Source organism: Panthera onca, chromosome B3, assembly GCF_046562875.1.
Source record: "Panthera onca isolate mPanOnc1 chromosome B3, mPanOnc1 haplotype 2, whole genome shotgun sequence".
In the NCBI taxonomy this organism is placed as follows: Eukaryota; Metazoa; Chordata; class Mammalia; order Carnivora; family Felidae; genus Panthera; species Panthera onca.
In genome coordinates, this window is record NC_138344.1 from 2,212,891 (window position 1) to 2,233,605 (window position 20,715).

Genomic DNA, 20,715 nt, shown 5'->3' on the forward strand with positions numbered 1-20,715 from the left:
ACAACCGATGTTATCCGGCCCTGAAGACGTACCAGCCACCGAGCCACGAACACGCACGGAGGAACTTTAAATGTATAATATTAGGCGAAAGAAGCCAGTCTGAAAAGGTTACCTCTATGCGATTCCGCCCACATGGCTTTCTGGAAAAGACAAACTATGGAGACAGTAAACGATCAGTGTTTGCCCGGGGTGGGGCGGGTGGAGGGAGAAATGAGCGGATCAACAGAAGCAGTGACGTACATCCTCTGCATCAGGTTGCAGCGATGGGGGCATGTTATTGCGCATTTGTCCAAACCCACAGAATGTACACCATCAAGAAGGAACCGGAGGTGAACTGTGGGCGCGATGATGACGCGTCAGCGCGGGTTCATCCCTGGTAACAAGCATGCCCTCTGGCGGCAGGTGCATACGATGGGGGCGGCTGTGCACGTGTGGGGGCAGAGAGTGTGTGGGCAATCTCTGTACTTCCCTCTCGAGTTTGGTGTAAACCTAAAACTTCTCCAAAAAATTAAGTTTTTATTTAAAAGTGAATTTAAAAAAAAATTTTTAAAGGACATCTATCCTGACAATCCTTGTCTTTTTTTAAAAAAAAAATTCTTAATGCTTATTTATTTTTGAGAGAGAGATAGAGAGCATGAGCAGGGGAGGGACAGAGAGGGGAGACACAGAATCCGAAACTCCAGGCTCCGAGCCGTCAGCACAGAGCCCGACACAGGGGTCGAACCCGTGGCACGTGAGATCATGACCTGAGTCAAAGCCGGATGCTCAACCGACTGAGCCACCCAGGCGCCCCAGACAATCCTTCTCTTTTAGCTGGATCATAGGGCCTCTTAAATTACGCACACATATGCTTGTAAAATTATGTCATTTTAAGTATTTTTTCTACTTTGCCTGTTTTTTTTCCTTCTGCTTTCTTGCCTTTTTTGTTGGTTATATTTTCTCGTTCTTCTTCTCCTCTATTGTTTCTGTTTATAACCCTGTTTCTGTAATTTTATGACTACCCCAGAAAATTTGGCACGCACATTCAGGTTTTCGAAGTGCTAAGTTTATCCGTTTTTACCTTCCGAATGGTACAAAAAACCACTGAATATTTTCATCCCAACATCTCGGCTTACATCCTATTATTTTCAGGTAACTTAGCTCTGCTTTCGTTTGCGAAACCACAAGGTATGGTTATTATTCCACGCAGCCATTTTTGTTTGGATTTATCCAAATATCCAGTTTTTCTTTTATTGACATTCTTTGTATCACAGGCCTCCAACGTGGAGTTTCTTCCCTCCCTGTCTCTCCTCTCCTCCTTCACCTCCTCCTCCCTATGACCCCTTTCCCCTTCCCCCTCCCCCTCTTTCTCCCCCTCCCCCTTCCCCTCCCCCTTCCCCCTCACCTCCCTCTCCCCCTCCCCCGTCTCTGGAATTGCACTGGTGATGATACACTGGTGGCAAAGTCCCTCAGATTTTCTCTTCGGAAGAACTTCATTTCACTCACTCTTAAAGATTTGCTTCCTGGTCTCTGAGTCTACGCCGATGGTCGCTTTCTCTTGCCACGTGGGACTAATTATTTCACAATTGCCCCCCAGACAGGAGCTTCGGGTTTAATCATTGCTCATTTAAAGACCATCTGTCTTCTCTCTGGCTGATTTAAAGAGCCGCTCTATGTTTCCACGTTCGGTGGTTCAGCTAGGAGCTAAGTACGCTTTTTCTTTTACTCATCTTATTTGGGAATTGTCGGGTTTCACGACTCTGTGGACGGATGATTTCTTCGGGGCGGGAGGAGGCTCGTCCAGGCTCACGTGCAGGGAGGGACTGTCCTCCTGGAACGCGGATTAGATGCTAGGCTCCCCACTCCTCCTCCATGGTCTGAACCCTCCTCGATGCTCCTGGTCCCTTTTGGTGGCCGTCGGGACATCTGTTTCAGGTCTGTATTTCAGTCCTCTTGCCCCTCTCTGGTGCCATCACATCCACTGTCCAGCCCACCGATTTACTTTCAAATCTCAATAATGTTATTATTTCTTTAAGTTTCTTGGTACTTTTTCAAGTCTGCTGAGAACATTTTCATGGTTTCTCTCTCCTTAAGTTGTTCTATCGTCTCGTCTATTTCTTTGAAAATATAAACGTATTTACTTTGCTTTCTGTGTCTGTTTTTTCCCACACTGTGAAGTCTTTCTAGGTTTGATTTTGTGTGTCTTATTCCTTCTGGCTCTCTCTCAGGGTGCCTATTCCAGTATGCGTTTAAAAAAATTTTTTTTAATGTTTTTACTTATTTTTGAGAGAGACAGAGCATAAGTGGGGGAGGAACAGAGAGAGAGAGAGAGAGAGAGAGAGAGAGAGAGAGACAGAATCCAAAGCAGGCTCCAGGCTCGGAGCTGTCAGCACAGAGCCCGACGTGGGGCTTGAACCCATGAACTGTGAGATCATGACCTGAGCGGAAGTCGGATGCTTAACCGACTGAGCCACCCAGGTGCCCCATTCTAGTATGTGTTTTATGTATGTATGTATTATTTAGTTAGTTATGCATTCATTCATCCATTTGCCTATATATATATATATATATATACACACACACATATAGGTATATATATATATATACACACACACATATAGGTATATATGTATATATACCTATATATATATGGGTATATAGGTATATATAGATAGATATATATGTATATATATGTAATTGTATTTTATTTTATTTTATGTTATTTTATTTTTATTTTTAACCTTTTTTACCTTTTTCTCTGAGAGCTTATACATCTTGTTCGTGTCTCGGTGGGAATCTTTGTGACTTAAGTTAAAGCTCATTCTTCCAGAGAAGTTTCGATTTCGTTCCTGCCAGGTGGCTGGGGCACCACCAGCCTGGAACCATTTTAAACTAAATTCTGGTCTAGAGGTTTCTTTCAAGACACACATGTGGTACGAGTTCGGGCTGCCAGCTCTTGCCAGGGCCGTCTGGTAATTGTTAATCACCAGCAAATGAGGAAGGCTTCCCCCTCTTCCGTTCACGGCCATTTCCAGACCGGCAGTTTTCATGCAGTTCCCGAGGGGGGCACGGACTTATTTCCACTTTACATTTTAACTAAGGATGTAAATATGTGTCCCTCTGCGTCCTATTAAGCTTCACATCTTGAGAAGAAGCCGGGACTTCCCTTCTGCTCCCGATATCCCATAAAGCTCTAGAAGGTGAAGTTCAAGTTCAGCCGGTTCATAACATGATCGCAGGGCCTCAGCGGGCTTCTGGGCTGCTTACCTGCCAGGAAACTTGAGGGGCAGCCTCTGTTCACTGCGTGGCCCCTGGGTGTTTTTACTCCTTTGCTATTTCACCGGTATTTGCTGTTTCCCATCCCCTCCAACCTTTTGACTTGTTTTTAGCAGAAGGATCACAGTGATCGGTTACTGCCAAAACACCCTCGGTGCCACCTCATCATCGCCTTCTCCCACCGACAGCGAGATGGACATATCTCTACGCGTGTTTGTGCATTTTTTCCAGTTATTTCCCGTAGCGTATTTCCAGTCTCTGAAGAGGAGGATGTGAACGGAGGACTATCTGGGAAACAGATTGGCACTGCTCGGTGACTGTTTGGGACACTGGGGTGCTTGCTGGTCACCGACGCAGGTGCTTTGCTTACATTAGTTCATTTAATTCTTTTGACCATCCCACTAGACCTGATACGACAACACTCTACGGAAGGGCATTTCTATTAAGTGAGAGGAAATATAAACCCTGTTTGGGGAGAAGAATATTCAAATTTTTGGAGGGGAAAAGTTTTTAAATTTAGGAGAGCTCTTACAAAACTAGCAAGAGGCATCACTTGTTAACTAGACAACATAGTGTTATCGTGTGAAACAGGTATGCGATGAAGGGCCGTCCTCCCAGGCGTTAAAACAATGGCCGACAACCACCTCAGTGCCTTCCTGCTTTGAAGACTCCCTTGGGTCTGCTTCGCAGAGAGAGTCCTGGATTTGCTCAGGAGGCAGCTGCTTTGCACGGAGACGTCACTACGGAGGCATGACGCCTAAACTTACTCTTGAAAAGGGACCAGGAGCAAGGATAAGCAGCAGCAAGATGGGACAGGACGCAGCGGGTCCACGGCAGGGAGTGTGGCTCACTGGGGGCAAGGACGAGGCGCCGGGGAGCTCACATTTGACCTTGACCCCGTCAGAGGCAGACCCACCAGACATTCAGTCAGCCTCATGAATAGCGTTTGCATATTTACAACATCACGCCGGCAGGAGGAGCCGTGGAGGACAGGGATATTACGAATGAATAAATGAACAGTCCTTTGAAAATGGTTTTATTAAGATATAACTCACACACCATACAATTCGCCCAATTAAAATGTACTTTTGGGGCGCCTGGGTGGCTCAGTCGGTTAAGCATCTAGGTTTAGGCTCAGGTCATGATCTCGAGGTTTCGTGAGTTCAAGCCCCATGTCGGGCTCTATGCTGACAGCGTGGAGCCTGTTTGGGGTTCTCTGTCTCTCCCTCTCTCTGCACAGAGGGAGCACAGAGGTGACACCTGCTGAAAAGGGAAAACGGAGAAGAAAAAAAGAAGGAAAAGAAAAGAGAGAAAGAAGAAGGAAAAATAGTGCCCGCCGGCAGATGGGGTGGGAAGAGGGCGCCCACCAGTTCTATCCCCTGATTGGACTCCCACAGACCCCTGGCCCTCAGACCAACACTTTAAAATAAAAAAATGAGTGTCTTTCGCATAAAGTCTGGGCCTTGGGGCGATGGGCGTGCGCCAGCCTGATGGCAGCTGGTCCTCAGCTCACCACAACCCCAGGGGTCCAGGGGGCACGAACCCCAGGGCTCTTCAAAGCCAGGTGTTTTGAAGGCTTATCTCTCAGGAGCCTTAAAAGTTGGGGTGTCCGATGTGGCGGGTATAAGCTCTTCACTCCTCAGTGGGAAGCTCAAAGTTTTGGGCCCCCTCCTGATTGTGGGTCGCCCCCTCATGAGTGGGTTTATGGGACTGTGTCTCAGACTTTCCTACCCCCGCCCCCCCCCCCCCATTTGTCAGATGTAAAGTGGTCTGTCTGCCAGTTTTTAGGTTTTTGTTTTGTTTTTGGCCCACATGTGGCAGTAGATTTCACGTGTCTGTTGGGGGAAGTGAGTTCAGGATCCTTCTAGTTGCCAGCTTGAATCAGCACCTCCTCACTGTGGTTTTGATTTGCATTTTCTTGATAGGTAATGATGTTGAATATATTTTCAGATGCTTCTTGTGTAACTTCTTTGGGAAGATATCTATTCAGATCCTTTTTCCACTTAAACAATTGAAATTATTTGTCTCTCTATTATTGAGTTGTAGGAGTTCTTTATATATGCTTGATACAAGTCCCTTATCATACGTATGAGTTGCAAATATTTCCTCCAATTCTGTGGGTTGTCTTTTCACTTCTTTGACGGTGTCTTTTGAAGCACAAATTTAGTAATTCCAAGGAAGCCCATTTTCTACATTTGTTTTTTGTCACTTTCACTTTTGGTTCATATCTAAGAAGTGTTTTCCTAACCCAGGGTCATAAGGATCTGTGTTTTCTTCTAAGAGGTTTTTTTAGTTGCAGCTCATACATAGGTCTATGGTCCATTTGGAGTTAGTTTTTGTGTGTGTTTTAAGAAAGGGGTCCAGCTTCATTCTTTTTCATGTAGATATCCAGTTGTCCCAGAGCTATTTGTTAAAAATATTCTTTTAAAATTTTTTTTAAAGTTGTTTTTGAGATGAGATAGATAGGTTAGAGAGAGAGAGAGAGAGAGAGAGAGAGAAAACATTGGAGGGGTGGAGGGGGGGAGAGAGAGAGAGGAAGAGAGAGAATCCTAAGCAGACTGTGCAATCAGTGAAGAGCCCACCATGGGGCTCAATCCCACAAACCCAGTAGATCATGACCTGAGCTGAGAGGGAGTCAGATGCTTAACTGACCGAGCCACTCAGATGCCCCCATTTGTTAAAAATATTCTTCAAAAATACCCTTTCTAGTCCCTAGGGCTTTGTATATTCCAATGTAGGGGGTGTATTCTGAACCAGGGCATAGCCAACAAGAATGGGCATGTTGGGATGTTTGGAAAGGTAGAAATACAGGTGACTGAGGTCACAGGGGCAGGAGGGCTTGAGAAGGACCCCTAGGCTTTTGGTTCCTACCCTTCCTCTCCATGTCAGGAGGTGTGTGACCTCAGCATCCCACACGACCATCCCAGAACTGCTCTGCCCGGCCTAGTTGCTCATCCTTGTGACTTACAGATCAAAGTGTGTTGCTGAATTGTCATCAGGCCAACCACCGGAAGCAAGCCTCAGATCTGGAGGACAGTAGGGTTATATTTTGCGGTTGCCTTAGACTGGAACCACTATGGTGTTTCAGTTCAAAGAAAAAATGGAAAGGCTCATATTTATGTGGGAGGCAGTCAGAAAACTCCAGAAGCATGAACCTTCTGCCAGCAATCAGGGATCTACAGACAAGATCAGTGACCCTAAGAGAGCAACGGACCCTTCTAGCCCCTGGGGAGGAGTTTCGTCTCCAGAATAATCTCGCTTTATGGGACACAGTGCCCCAGAACTCTGCAAATTCATCCTGGGTTTACTTTCTGGGGGTCGTGGGGTATTTCCATATTTGAGGGTTGGCTGCTTAACTCTTGAAGTTACACGGCTGATCTTCATTGTTGGGAAAAATACCTCAAAGACGGGTAGCTGCCGGTCTACCTCATTCCGCACTCAGGCGCCAGTGGGACTGGTCAACGTAGAGACTGTAGGCCAGCTGACGATGGGCACGCTACCCACAGAGCTGCTGCTCGATGCTGCCATCTCTGATAGGAACAAGGGGAAATGTGTCTGAGATGTCTCTGCTAGCCCCTGACCTCAGTGACAAGTCCTCAGCTCCAAGGGGAGGCCCACCTTGGGAGCAGGAACAAAAGGGCTCTGTTCTGTGTGTTGGAAGGGCGCCGTACTGAGCGAATGTTCATGGGGATCCCACAGAGACTCCTTTGATGAGAAACCACTCCACCCAGGACATCCTTGCCCAAGAGTGACCAGGCGCCCCTGGGAGCCAAGGAAAGATATTTTGTTCTTGTGAGCGATCTTCTAACATGTGATCACTTCTGAGAGGACAGTAGCCCTTTAGATCTTTAAACATAACCATCAGTTGCGTTCAAAAGCACGGAGCTGAAAGCGATTATGGAGGCTGTTGACTTGACCTCCTTGGCTTACAAAGGGGGAAACTGAGTCCAAACAATTAGACGACAAGCCCAGAGTAATACGCTCTACCCACTCTCTCCCACAGTGCATTTCTGTTCAAGAAACCACTAAGCTCACAGTTGTACAGATGAAAAAAAATGAATGAAACCTTGGAATAATCCCAGAGTGTGGATGAGTGCTGGATCCCTGTTGGTATCCAGGAGATAGAAAGTCCGCAGGACTTATGCACTGCCTCTGCTTGGGGGAATTTTAGGGGCCGTGTCGTTTCTGTTTTTGGTTGTTGGTGGTTTGTTGACACGTCTGATAGAAAGTTGTCTCTTGGGCGTCACCTTCTGTTCGTGGAAGCACATTTCCATTCTTCCCCGCAGTAGCCGTCCAGCGAGTCAGCTACTCCCACAGCCGCGTCAGAGAGAAACACGTCAAGTTCACACAACTTCGGGGAGCTTGGCAGGTGCCTGGGTAGATGCAAGTTGTGAGAACCTCCAGCTAGTTCAGAGCCTGGCTCCGTGGCAGAGCCACGGCAAGGGATCGACCGCCTGCCACCTACGTCTGAGACAGCTCTGGTCGGGGGAGGCAGAGCTTCTCCTCTAGGACTCTAGGATTTTGATGGCTTCCTTACGTTTAGGTCTTTCATCCATTTTCAGGTGATTTTTGTGTCTGGTGTAAGAAAACGGTCCAGGCTCATTTTTCTGCATGCCGCCGTCCAGTTTCCCCAACGCCATTTGTTGAGAAAACTCTTTTTTCCGTTGGATACTCTTTCCCGCTTTGTCAAAGATTAATTGACCATTTGGTTGTGGACCCCGTTCTGGGTTTTCTGTTCTGTTTCATTGATCTCTATGTCTGTTTTCGTGCCAAGACCACACTGTCTTGATGATTACAGCTTTGTAATACAGCCTGAAGTCCGGGATTGTGAGGTCTCCAGCTTCAGTTTTCTTTTTCAGGATTGCTTTGGCTATTCAGGGTTTTTTCTGGTGCTATACGAATTTTAGGTTTGTTTGTTCTAGATCTGTGAAGAATGCTGTTGGTATTTTGATAAGGATGCATTAAATATGTAGATTGCTTTGGGGAGGATAAGCATTTTAACAATGCTTGTTCTTCCAATCTATATAAACATTATTTTTAAAGACGATTAGGATTCGTGTTTGTATATACCTCACTTACTTACTTATCTCCATTTTATTAGAAATTTGGGGGGGAACCCACATTTCAAAGGTACTTTGCAAATACGGCTTCACTTTGGACAAGGAGACATATCGGCTGTTTTACTAGGCTTCTCTACATTCAGTGAAGCCAAGAGAGCTACTGAAGTCACATTTTATTATTTACTTCCATAGTCTCACTGGGGAGCATGGAGAAGGGGGGATAATGTAGGAAGGGAGTCTCGATATTAGAATTAGGATGAAGCCTCAGGGACTCTTGTAATTAAGAAATATTCTTTAGAACATTCTATCGCATGAAGCAGTTGATTCAAAGAACAGACCATGATGCTAAGTCCTAGAAATATAGCGTCTCAAAACTTCGAATGCACGAGCCACCTCCCATAGAAGCGGTGCTCTGTCTCCTTCGGAAAATTCTCAGGGGAGCCTCATTACAGAAGGCAGTTTTGTTTGGGTTCGTATAGCACCACCTGCTGCTGAAAAAGAAAGCTACGGAGAGGAGGTCTGGCATTAAACACCGATGGGTACAAGAAACAACAGGGAACTGGTAGGCGGTCCCTTACAGGATCCAACTTGGGTGAGAACCGAATTCAATTTTAAACATCAAAAAGGCCAGGAGTGGACTTCTGGCTCCAAAGGGCTGCAGGGTACATTTTATTAACTTCCCCACCTCTTGGAAATTTGTACCCCAATTCAGAGAATATACATACAAACAGGGAGAGATGCATGTCAGAACAGGAAGCCACGGAAAGGGGCCCACCGTGTTCTGGAACCCATGAGAACTTTCTGCATGACGGAGAGCAGGTGGCACTGGATCGGGGAAGGGCTCATTAGCCTGCCGCTGACCACGTGGGAGGAAAACACCTGGAAAGTGAGTGAGGCAGATCCCCAGGGCCCGCCAGCTCACGGTGCCAGGGGCCGGAGGGGAGGCTGGGTCGCCGGGTCCAAAGCGAGAGGCAACAGTAGGTGTTCCTTCCACCCTGGGAAGTGCGCCAGGTGCTGGAAGCCCACGCACACACCGGACACGCGACATTAGCCAGGCGCTGACAGGGTCTCCAAATTATTAGCATGAGAAAGGAGCATGGAAACTGTGACCAATATGGCAAGAGCCATAACCGAATTTAACTTGAGAATGTTGATTTTAAAAGCCCTCAGTTAAATCTTCGGAGATGGAAATCAGCAATATAGGAAAATCATAATACTCTCAAGAATGCATGGATGGTTCCATATTTCAAAACCTATTCCTGTAACATTCATTGGACGGGATTCGACAGGATCTGACCTGAGCTCTTCTCTGAAACCACCTTCTAGGCTCCCCATTTGGGTCTCTCTTGAGTTCTCTCTCCCACCACCTTTGCCCTTCTCTGTAACGATCTGTCACTCTCGTTTGTTTATTTCCCATTGTTTTTCCTTCACGAGGACAGCACTGCCCTGGGATCCATGTCCTGTCTGGCTCGTTCACACCTGTTTCCCCAACACTTGACAAAGAAAGGACACGTAATGGCTGACATGGTGTTTAGACATCGGTTGCCTTTGTCCAGTACCTATGCGGTATATCTATCATTCAATTTTTATTAAGTGATGGGTGAAGCTATGGATGAATGGGTGGCAATGATTCTGTACGTCTGCCATCATAGACCCTATAATTTACCAGGGGAGACAGACAATCCCACAAGTCCGTCCATATGGTCAGTGTCAAAACCTCGGTGTTCTGTGCACCTTTTTCTGTTCTGGCGAACTCGCTGAATAAACAATGGGAACTGTTTTGCAGGAAGCTTCCACAACTTCTCGAGAAAAGTCTGGGAGAGTAGAACCGCAGAGTAGTAACTGCCAGCTTCCCAAAGCCTGTCACCAAAGGACACGCAGCAACTCGACCAGTAAGTGCGTCATCGAACTGTCCTCAGGAGCGGAGCCTCGCTGTCGCTGAGGACCAGGAATATGAGTGACGCGGGGAGATCTGGAGAAGGGCGGGTGTCTGCTAGTCCGGTTGGGGTAAACCCGGCTGCGGTCGGCTTGCCTCTCTGCGACCACCTGTCACTGCGCGTGCACATCCTGGCCAGCCAGAGGTGGTGGTGGGGCGGGGGTGGGGGGAGCTCTCTATGGTTTCGACACTTCCTCCTCTAGTTGGACTCCAGCGCCGTGTTGGGGAGACCCATTATAGGGGATAAAACACAAAGGGTTTCCTCCCACTCTGTCTTCTGATGGGCTCCTCGATTTCAGGAAGGCTCCTTGCTCTCCCGGGGCCTCCATCACCTCATCTGTCACAAGAGGGGAGTTGAGGCTGGTGGCCGCCATGATTCTTGGTTGCTATAAATGGAATAGCCGTAATCCAAAGTGAGGACGTTTGAAGAACGCAGAAGGGCATGAAGAAACGAAAGCCACACCAAACGCCGCCATTAGAGATAATCGATGTTAACATTTTCGTTATTTCCCTTTTGTGCCCGCGTATGCCTATAGACTACACACACGCGTGCTCACGCACAGCACGACGTGACTTCGAGTCCCTGGAAATTCTTTCCTACGCACCATGTTCAGTGGGTGCCTCGTATTTCATTGTACGGATGTACCCGATCTAGGTAACTGACTCCCTACCGTTAGACAGCTAAGTTATTCTCAGTTTTCCACCAAGATTATCAGCATCGCTGAGTCTGTACTTCAAATTTTGTTTGCGTCTGTGATGATTTTCTGAGGGAAACACAGAGGGCAGTGGACGCGCGTAGGGTTTGGAGCTCACACTTGCTCCCAGAGCTCATTACCTATGTGACCTTGGGCAAGTGCCTTAAACTCTCTCTCATATAATTCTGCCACAGGATGCACCATCTAAAACGTTGTTCCCCAAGCTCATTTCCTATTTTTGGACTGCTACTTACACTGTTTTTAATCATACATTTTTGCTTATTGCCTCCTTTAGAATAATTTCTTTTTTTTTTAATTTTTAAAAATTTTTTAAAAACTTTTTAAAAATTTATTTCTGAGAGGGAGAGACAGAGCATGAACAGGGGAGGGTCAGAGAGAGGGAGACACAGAATCCGAAACAGGATCCAGGCTCTGAGCTGTCAGCACAGAGCCCAACGCGGGGCTCGAATTCAGAGACTGCGAGATCATGACCTGAGCCGAAGTCGGCCACCTAACCGACTGAGCCACCCAGGCGCCCCCTAGAATAATTTCTTAGAAATGGAGTTTCGAAAGGAAAACACACCTTAGATTTTGATCTGTGCTGCCAGCTTTAAGTAGCCGATACTCCAGTCATGTGTACGAGCACCTGTTTCTTCAATCACGGCCCACACTGTGTTAAAATTTAAAAATGTATATTTTTCTGCAGATTTTTCCTGCTTCCTCTGCTTTTTTTCTAGCCCACTTCTCACCCAGGAAGGGCCACCCAATTTGTGGGGATCGGTGCAAAATGGAAGCGTGGGGCCCCTGTTCAAATATTAAGAATTTCAAAATGGATGCGTTAGAAATCAAGCCAAGGCTCCCTCTACGTTTGGGGGTCTGCGTGGCTGACTTCACAGGCCGCGTGCCCACGAGCCCAGCCCTGCTTGCTCCCTGCCCCTGGCCCTGAGGTTGCTGGGGGAGCCCAGTCCTCGAGGAGCGCCACCAGGGGACTGGAGGCGGAGGAGACGCTCTCGAGTGTTTCTTCCCCCTCCCTCCGCCTCAGCTGGCACCTGACCTGCCCGGTGCTCTGGCCCCGAGAGCAGGTGGAAGGAGTCCCTCCACACAGCCGACTCTAAGCGTCTCTTGGTTCATTCATTTGCTTTTGGGGAGTCTACCTGGTTTTTTTTTTTATTGGTGTGATCAGTAATATCATTAGTTTATAAGGAGCCTCTGGGGGACCCCTGGGAGGCTCAGTCAGTTAAGCGTCCGACTTTGGCTCAGGTCGTGAACTCGCGGTCCGTGAGTTCGAGCCCCCACGTCGGGCTCTGTGCTGACAGCTCAGAGCCTGGGGCCTGCTTCTGATTCTGTGTCTCCCTCTCTCTCTGTTCCTCCCCTGCTCATGCTCCCTCCCTCTCTCTCTCAAAAATGAATAAATGTTAAAAAATTTTTAAAAAGATAAGGACACCTTTATATAATCACATCTATATATTTCTTTCCTTCCTAATCATGTAAAAGTTTCTTCCACGTCCAGAGAACTATTAAAATCACTACTAAATATTGGGCCGTATTTCCTTCTCATTTTTAAACGATATGCTTTTTTTTTTTTTTTAAAGCCTACTATACCCATCAGTAATGTTTGTTGTTTGACGTGAAGCAAGAATCTAGATGAAAGCTTTTTTCTCTTTTTTCTTTCTTTTGAGAGAGAGGGCATGTGCCAGAGGGGGAGGGACAGAGAGAGGGAGGGAGAGAGAAAACCCCAAGCAGGTGCCACGCTGTGAGCACAGGCAGAGCCCGACATGGGGCTCGATCCCACAGACCCTGGGATCGTGACCTGAGCTGAAATCAAGAGTCAGACGCTTAACCCGCTGAGCCCCCGAGGGGCCCCGAGACAAATGCTATTTGAAGTGGCTGCTTGGTTCCAGCACCGCTTATGGGTGACCAGTCTCTGCCTGCCTTTCATTTCACTGTTCGTTTGTTTTATGTCCTGCAAAGAATACGCGGTAAGATCTCGAAAGCAAACGGGGGCAACGTTTTTAGAGAGAGATGCCCCGCCATCGGTGCTGGTTTCACGGATAACGTTTGCGTTCGCTCACCTGCTTTCTACGCTTTGTTATTTGGTCACTCGTCACTTCCTTGTTCCCTGCCTCTTGCTGGGGGTGTGTGTTCGAGTTTTGCAGTGATTTGGGAGATGTGTTCAATTTCCAGCTCCACTTCTGGTTTCCTTAACACAAGATCAATTAGCTAATCATTTGGGTGTCATTAATTGATGAATATTTGAGACGGCATTTTCCAAGTCGCCCCCCTCCCCGACCTCCCCTGGAAAAGTGGAATTACTTACCCTTAGTCTGCCTCCCCGCTGATTTTTCCATTCCATATTTCAACTTCACCGTTAATTACAAACTCATGTTATCAAAAGTTATTTTGGCTTTTGCATTGGCTCTCGTCACCGCATTGTCAACGAACTCAATCGATGGCTGTATGTCTGACTGCGTTCAGCACCCCCCACCTCCCCATCGACTTGAGATGCTGACCTTCATCGATGTCCTTGTGGCTGGAGCACGCCCACTCGTCATTTTCAGACCAGCCCGTGCTTCCGGGAACCCGCTCTGTCCCGACCTCGGGGCCTGCGTCCATGCTGATCTGAACTCACAGGGGGATCGAGAAGGGCCTTGGGGCCGCCCTGCCGGTGGGGCTGGGGAGGCCAAGGCTTTGGGGTGGACCCAAGGGTGTTCTCCGCTGACCTTTGTGCTTCGAGAGCACAGACATCTTCTTCCTTTCCTCCTCCCCGGGGTTTAGGTGTTAATCCCTATTGCACAGGGGAGATCGACTTTCGCATGATAAAGAGCTCTGCGGCCTGCACGGACAGGCAGCCTTATCCCCTGTGTGGCAGCCGGAAGTCCCTCTCTCAGCAGCTGGACTGCCCTGCGGGAAAGTCTTCGGTAAGAACCAGGGGAGGGAGCCGGGGAAGGGGACGCGGGAGGGGCCCGGGCTTGGCCGTGGCTGCGGAGGCCAGCCGGTGGGGTCCTGTCCCTGTCCCGGCACTACCGAGGAGAGGGGCTGGCTGGTGGGAGCGGGCAGCTCCGGGCACAGAAAGACCCTCACCGGGAACGGTGACCGCGGAGCGCCCCGCGAACCGGCCCTTGGGGCCACTGCCAGTCTGTGCTGCTGGGAGCTGACGATCCACGTGAGCGGAAGCTGAGGCCTTCTGTGGACCCTTTACTCCCTCCGCACCGGGGCTCCAGGGGGTGGGTGAGGAGCCATCCCGGGACAGGTTAGGGCACGCGTGCCAGGGGGCATCGACCAGGGCAGGCAGCCCGGGGGCTCAGGGTCAGACCTCCAGGACGCCAACACCCGCGCTCTTAGCCCCGTGGTGTCGGGACCTGCCTTGCACCCTGTGCCTCTAATTCATAAGACAGGCTTAGAAACCAAGGTAGCGTCGGCCCCGTTTTACGCCGACGAAACTTGGCGGCTGGCCAAGGCGAGGGGCTGCCTGAGTTCACACGTCTCAGAAGCTAAGGGACCAGGCAGAATTCGAGCCAAGCCCTGTGGGCCCCACACCGCGCGTCCTTCCCACGTCGGGCGCGGGGTGCGGGCCGGGAGCCCAGCAGTGTCCGTCCCCTCCTGCTGTGTCCCCGAGCCCCGGGCCCTGCACGGCAGGGACTCAGGCTGCCCCCAGGACCACCCGGCGCCTCTGTCCGCAGCACCTTGACGGCTCAGGTGATTTTACAGAAGAGGCAACAGGCACAGAGTGGTTGAGTCACTTCCTCAAGGTCACCAGCCAGGAAAGGAACCCAGGCGGCGGGGCCCCAGAGTCTGATGGATGGTCCGGGCTGTATATCCTCCCTACCGTGGGGGGCGGGGGAGACTTCCCGAGGCACGCGGGGTGCACGTCTCCTTGGCACACTCAGCTTCTCTTATGCAAGTCGCTTGTCTGCCTCCCCGGGGATTTATGCCCCGCATTTTAAAATCTTCAGGTTCCTTGCCCACCACCCCATGCCGGGCCCAAGGGGGGTGCTCGGTACATGTGTCTTGAATTGGACACAGTCTGGAGAGGGCATTCTTGGAGACCCTGGTTCTAGGACGCGTCGTTCTCGGCCGCTGTGGTCTGTTGTGTGGTCTGCACCTGCTGTGTGGACAAAGCCTTCCATAGCTTCCAGCTGCAGGGAGAAGGCTGAAAGCCCCGGACCACTGAAGGCAGCCCCCCGCCCCCCCAGACTCCCACCGTGCCTCGTCGACCAAGTTCGGGGCTGGTGCCGTGGGCCCCCCAGAGAGAGGGTTGGGGTCCCCCCTGCCCCCTGAGGTGGGTGCTGCTGTTCCCCCGGCTCACGCCTCCCCACCCCCTTCCTTCCCACAGGGCAGCTCGAGACCCACCCGGTCGCTCAGCACAGCTCAGCTGGCACAGCCCTCGGGGGGCCTCCAGGCTTCCGTCATCTCCAACATCGTGCTGATGAAGGGCCAGGCCAAGGTGAGCGAGGGCCATTGCCAACAGAAGCTGCCGGATGGACACCGGCTCCTGACGAGCCGTCCCGTCCAGGGAAGGAGGCAGATAGGGATGGGGGTTCTGGCTGCGGGTGTGAGAGTCGAGATGAACCCGTGGGGGGCTGGGGGGGACCCCCGTGTGGGCCACCGCAGGGCAACTGCTCGCCAACTTGGTTTTGGGGTGATGTTTTTAGAAGTTAGTTCTAGGGTGGCTCAGTCGGTCGAGCGTCGGACCTCGGCTCAGGTCATGATCCCATTGTTCAGGGGTTCGAGCCCCGCGTCGGGCTCTGTGCTGACAGCTCGGAGCCTGGAGCCTACTTCCGATTCTGCGTCTTCTTGTCTCTGCCCCTCCCCACTTGTGATCTCTCTCTCTCTCTCTCTCTCTCAAATATAAGTAAACACCAAAAACAATTTAGAAGTTCGTTGTACCTGACGGTTAAATTCAAACCATTGACGTTGTGTCTTTGTCGGTTCAGGCCTCTGTCATAAAAACCCAGACGAGGTGGCTTAAGTAGCACATTCTCGTGGTTACGGAGGCTGGAGAGTCCAAGATGCAGGTGCCCGCAGATTTGCTGTGTGTGAAGGACCGGCTTCCTGGTTCGTGGACGGGGTCTTCTCTCTGTGTCTGCACAGGGCACATGGCGGGGGGGCCGAGGGAGCCCTCTGGGTCTCCTTTATAAGGGCCCCTCATCCATCCCGAGGGCACCACCAGTCCAACTTGCTCACCTCCCGACGGCTGCCGTCTTTGAAGTTTGGGGAGGACACGTCCAGGCCACGTGTGTCCCCCAGGTGGATATATTCATGCCGATTTCTGCCCCACAACTGAGAAATCCTGAAGGGAAGGACGAGGCAGAGGTGGGGGGGGTGGGGGCATCCCGAATGTCTTTTGCGTTGCTTCCAGAACATTCCGGAATAGACGCGGGCAGTTGCTGCAGAGTTCCCAGACGAGCCCAAGTAAATCAGATGGTTCGTTTTTTATTTTGTTTTTGTTTTTTTTTTCAAACCCACCTAACATAACTTTGGCACGTGACCTGGGGGGAAAAGGGCTGTTGCTACTTCCGCTCTGGTCAGAGGAGGGGGGTCTCCTCACGCTGGGTCTTTCCTCCCTGGCTCTCACCCCCTCCCGCTCCCGGGAGCACAGCAGACAGAAGCACAAGATGCTGACCCGACCGGTCCTCTCCCTACAAAGGAGAAATCCTCTCTGGTGCTGACTTCTCTCCTAACGGCCCGACTTTCTGGCTAGTAAATCACAGTGCTTTCCACCCTGCACCCCTGCCCGGATTTCGGTGGCTTTTCAATTGTCGGCCCTGCCCGGAAGAGCGCAAAGAGCACCGAAGACGGTTTAACGTATCTCGGTGTCTGTAAGAGGCACATTCACTAAATCCACGTTCCGTGTCTCTGGGCGGACTGAGCCGGGCTGCGGGGGCCCGGGGACCGAGCGAGGCGGGCCACTCGGTGCGGGAGGCCCGCGTGCAGGGCGGGGCGGTGGGTTTTCAGAGGCCGGGTGGGCCTCCCACCGTCCACCCGCACGACCCAGCCACGGAAGGAAGGCCTCGTGTCCCGGGTGGCAACCTGGAGTGGGGTCAGGGTGGGGGAGTTCAGGAGGAGGACGAGGCAGAGCCAGAAGGATCCCTAAGTGCTTGGGGAAGAGTCAAAATCGAATCAGGCAAGAAGGCAGCTACCACAAGGCCAGGCCTGGGCCGAGGGCTTTGCAAGCAATGTCTCCTCTGATGCTCACGAAAGCCCTGTTAGCATCTCCGTTTTCTGGCTGAGGACACCGAGGGCTTGGGAAGCCCCAGGACTTCCCTGGGGGCGCCTGGTTCTTTGGCCGTGGAACTCGGACAGTGACCCAACACTTCTTGACCCCCCAGGCCTCCTCCTCCTCCTTCTTTTTTTTTTTTTTAGATTTTTAAAGTGTCTGTTTACTTTTGAGAAAGAGAGAGACAGAACGCGAGCGGGGGCGGGGCAGAGAGAGAGGGAGACACAGAATGGGAAGCAGGCCCCAGGCTCCGAGCCGTCGGCACAGAGCCCGACGCGGGGCTCGAACCCACGCACCGCGAGATCGTGACCCGAGCCGGAGTCGGACGCTCAACCGACGGGGCCCCCCAGGCGCCCCTCACTGGATTTTCTAACACAATCCTGTGAGTGAGGTTATGAGCATTATCTTACAAGGGGCTAAGCGAGGGCTCGGAGACGGGAGGTGATGTGCCCCGAGCTGCCAGCCAGACGGGCAGACCCAGGGCTCGGCCCCGTCTGGGATTCTCTGGCTACGGCACAAGTTCTGTGTTGGGACATGACTCTGTGTGAGAGCCCAGGCCCCACACGGTCCGGTCCGGCCTGGAGGTCATGGCTTTCCCCATTCCCCTGTGAGGTCCCGAGGCATCTGACACCAAGGGCGCCTTTCTCCTCCCCGGCTCCTTCGTTGAGGGTTGGGGGTTGGGGGTTGGGGGTTGGGGCAGGCGCTCGGCCTGGAGCGTCCCTAATGCCAGTCTCCTCTTCTTCCCCCCAGGGCCTGGGCTTCAGCATCGTCGGGGGAAGGGACAGCATTTACGGCCCCATCGGAATTTACGTCAAAACCATCTTTGCGGGGGGAGCGGCGGCGGCGGACGGACGGCTGCAAGAAGGTAGGTTTCTCGTCTCTCGCCGGGTGACGTCGGAGGGGTCACTGGCCCACAGAAGACAGCGCAGGGCAGCCTGTGTCTTCAGCCTGCGGAATTCGGCCGGCGTGGATTCTGGGGTCCGCGGCACACGTCCCCGATGGCTCCGTCGTGACCGGCACGGTGCTGAGTGTGTCTGCCCGCGGCCCAGGTCCCGTAGCCAGCCTGGGACAGAAGGCCGAGGTGTCCGCCTCCCCTCCCTTTCTGTCCAAGGCCCCCCCCTCTATTGCTGGTGTCCCCGCCACCCTCTCCCTTCTTTCCTGCCCTCCCGACTCACAGTCATGGAGTGACAGGCCCTGTGCTTCTAATGCGTCTGATGAACATCCTCTGTAAGCCCGCTGTGTTCTCAGCTGCAGAAACAGGCTGATCAGATATGATCCCTCCTCTGAGGAGTTCATGGCCCGCCCGCTCTCCTGTCTGGGACAGGCCCCTGGCCATCCCCGGGGGTCAGAGCTGCCTCCTGAGGGCCCCTCCATCATGCTGGGAGTATTGGCCAACAGGCTTGGCCTGAGGACACTCCCAAACTTCAACTAGGGGTCAAAATTCAGGGGCGGGTGAGGCCAGACACTGGGGGGGGGGGCCCCACGGGATGCTTAAGAGAGGTGACCTCGGTGTCCCCACCCTCCCTGTCAGGACAGTTTCTGTGAGTTGCGCTGGGAGCCTAGCCACGGTTAAGGACCCACCTTGGTTAGGGCAGGGATAGCAAACTCTGGGGACGTCAGGCCCGCAGCCCATTTTCATCCTGCTCACAAATAGAGACTGGTTCTCGTATGTCTTTTCTTTCTTTAAAGTTAAATTCTACTGAGTTAACGTGCAGTATCATGCTGGCTTCAGCAGTAGACCCCAGTGATTCGTCGCTTACACACGACACCCGGTGCTCATCCCAACGGGTGCCCTCCTCGATGCCCATCCCCTGTCTGTCCCGTCCCCCCCTCACCCCCCTCCGGCAGCCCTGTTTGTTCTCTGTCTTTAGGAGTCTCTTACGGTTTGTTGCCCTCTCTTCTCCTTCCCCCCTTCCCATATTTTCATCTGTTTTGTTACTGAAATTCCACGTGTGAGCGAGATCAATTGGCATTGGTCTTTCTCTGAGCGATTGATTTCACTTAGCGTAATACTCCTCTCTGGCTCCATCCACATCGTGGCAAGTGGCAAGGTTTCATTCTTTTTGACGGCCGAGTAATATTCCGTTGTGTAAACAGACCACAGCTTCTTTATCCGTTCATCAATTGGTGGACGCTTGGGGTCTCTCCATAATTTGGCTGTTGTTGATAGCGCTGCTGTAAACACTGGCGTGCGTGTGCCCCTTCGGTTCTGTAGTTTTGTGTCTTTTGGGTGGATCCCTAAAAGCATACAAAATATGGATCCCATATTTCTAAGTGGCTGAGCAAAGTCAGAGGAATTTGCAAGTCTTTGTGGCGAGAGAGAACCGAATGAGATGCAAATTTCAGGGTCCAGAGACGAGCTCTACGAGGACCCAGCCATGCTCGCGGCTCATTCTGTTGTCTGAAGCTGCTTTTGTGTTCACGACAGCCGTGTTGCGTAGTTGTGCGACGTTGCCTAGTTGAGCAGAGGGCGCGCGGCCGGCCGAGCTTACGGTATTTACTACCTGGCCCTTCATAGAAAAAGTTTGCCGACCCCAACCTCATGCACGCTTACGCTTCCGGATTTTATCGGGGAGGCAGTGGGGAACCTTTGAAGGTTTTTATAATTTGGGAGGGACCAGCTATGACCAGGGTTCTCAGGTGATTCGGGAAGCAGAAGGCAGGATGAGACGGGCCAGCAAGAGCCCAGAGGCTGTGAAGCCCTTTGAGAGGCTGTCCTAAGGGCCAGACTCCAGCTCTTAAGGGTCTTGCCTGAGCCTGTCTTCCTGGGAGGAGGCAGGTGCAGATGAGACAGCCTCTCTGGGTCTGAGAAAGTGTTCGTGGTCTTAGTGAACTTAACCTGGGGCAGGACATACGGAGGAGGAAAAAGGCCAAGGCAGAGGCTTGGCTCTGGGCGGCCACCAGGTGGCGCCGTCCAGCAGGCGGTGTCACCGTCTCCAGCCCAGGGAGGGAGGAGGGCTGGGTGTAGACTGGGGGTTGTGGACCCTTGGAAAACACTTGAGTTATAGGGCCGATGAAGGAGGGAGGGAAGAGAGGAGGGCGGAGGCAGGCTCTAGGGGGGAGTAGCTAAGTCAAGAGGCGGGGAAAGAAAGGGGATCAACGAGACAAAGGGAGAAACGGGGCATCAGAATCTTGAGAATGTACTATATTTTGTTTGGTTATGTTTTGGACTTCTCGTTACTTAAACAAAAAGTGAGGGAGTTGAGTGGAGGTGGCAGGAAACAGTGTGCTGTGTCTTGTTTTCTTTCCAGAATGCAAACCTGCCCTGTCAAGCTTCTTTTTCTCCCCTCCCCTTTTCGTTAATACCAATCGTAAGAATTCGGTGGGAAGGACGTTCAGCTCATCTACCGCAGTCCTTGATTCTAGCCTCTCATGATTAACAAAATCACCGTTTGTAACTCCTTCAAAGTAAAGTTCTAGAATCTGCCATTGGATGGGGGGTACATCCAGCTGCAACAAAAGTTTGGAGCACAGATCAAGGCTAATGATGTTTTATTTGTATTCTGCTTGCGAAAGAAACGGTTGTGTAAGATTTAGTTTAATCACTTCCCA

At 51.3% G+C, this 20,715-nt stretch overlaps 1 protein-coding gene across 2 annotated transcripts in view; it reads left to right on the forward strand.

Annotated features, from left to right (window-relative positions):
• Positions 1-10,068: 10,068 nt before the first annotated feature.
• The window catches only part of IL16 (interleukin 16), a 42,757-nt gene continuing 32,110 nt past the window's right edge, over positions 10,069-20,715 (forward strand). The window contains exons 1-4 of one of the 2 annotated variants that reach the window (XM_078449082.2): positions 10,069-10,207; positions 13,722-13,864; positions 15,280-15,390; positions 17,914-18,028. In XM_078449082.2, the coding sequence (XP_078305208.2) occupies positions 10,084-10,207; positions 13,722-13,864; positions 15,280-15,390; positions 17,914-18,028 (493 nt within the window). In that variant the 5' untranslated portion in view covers positions 10,069-10,083. The remainder of the gene's footprint in view (positions 10,208-13,721; positions 13,865-15,279; positions 15,391-17,913; positions 18,029-20,715) is intronic. The other variant, XM_078449083.2, reaches the window with a different exon arrangement.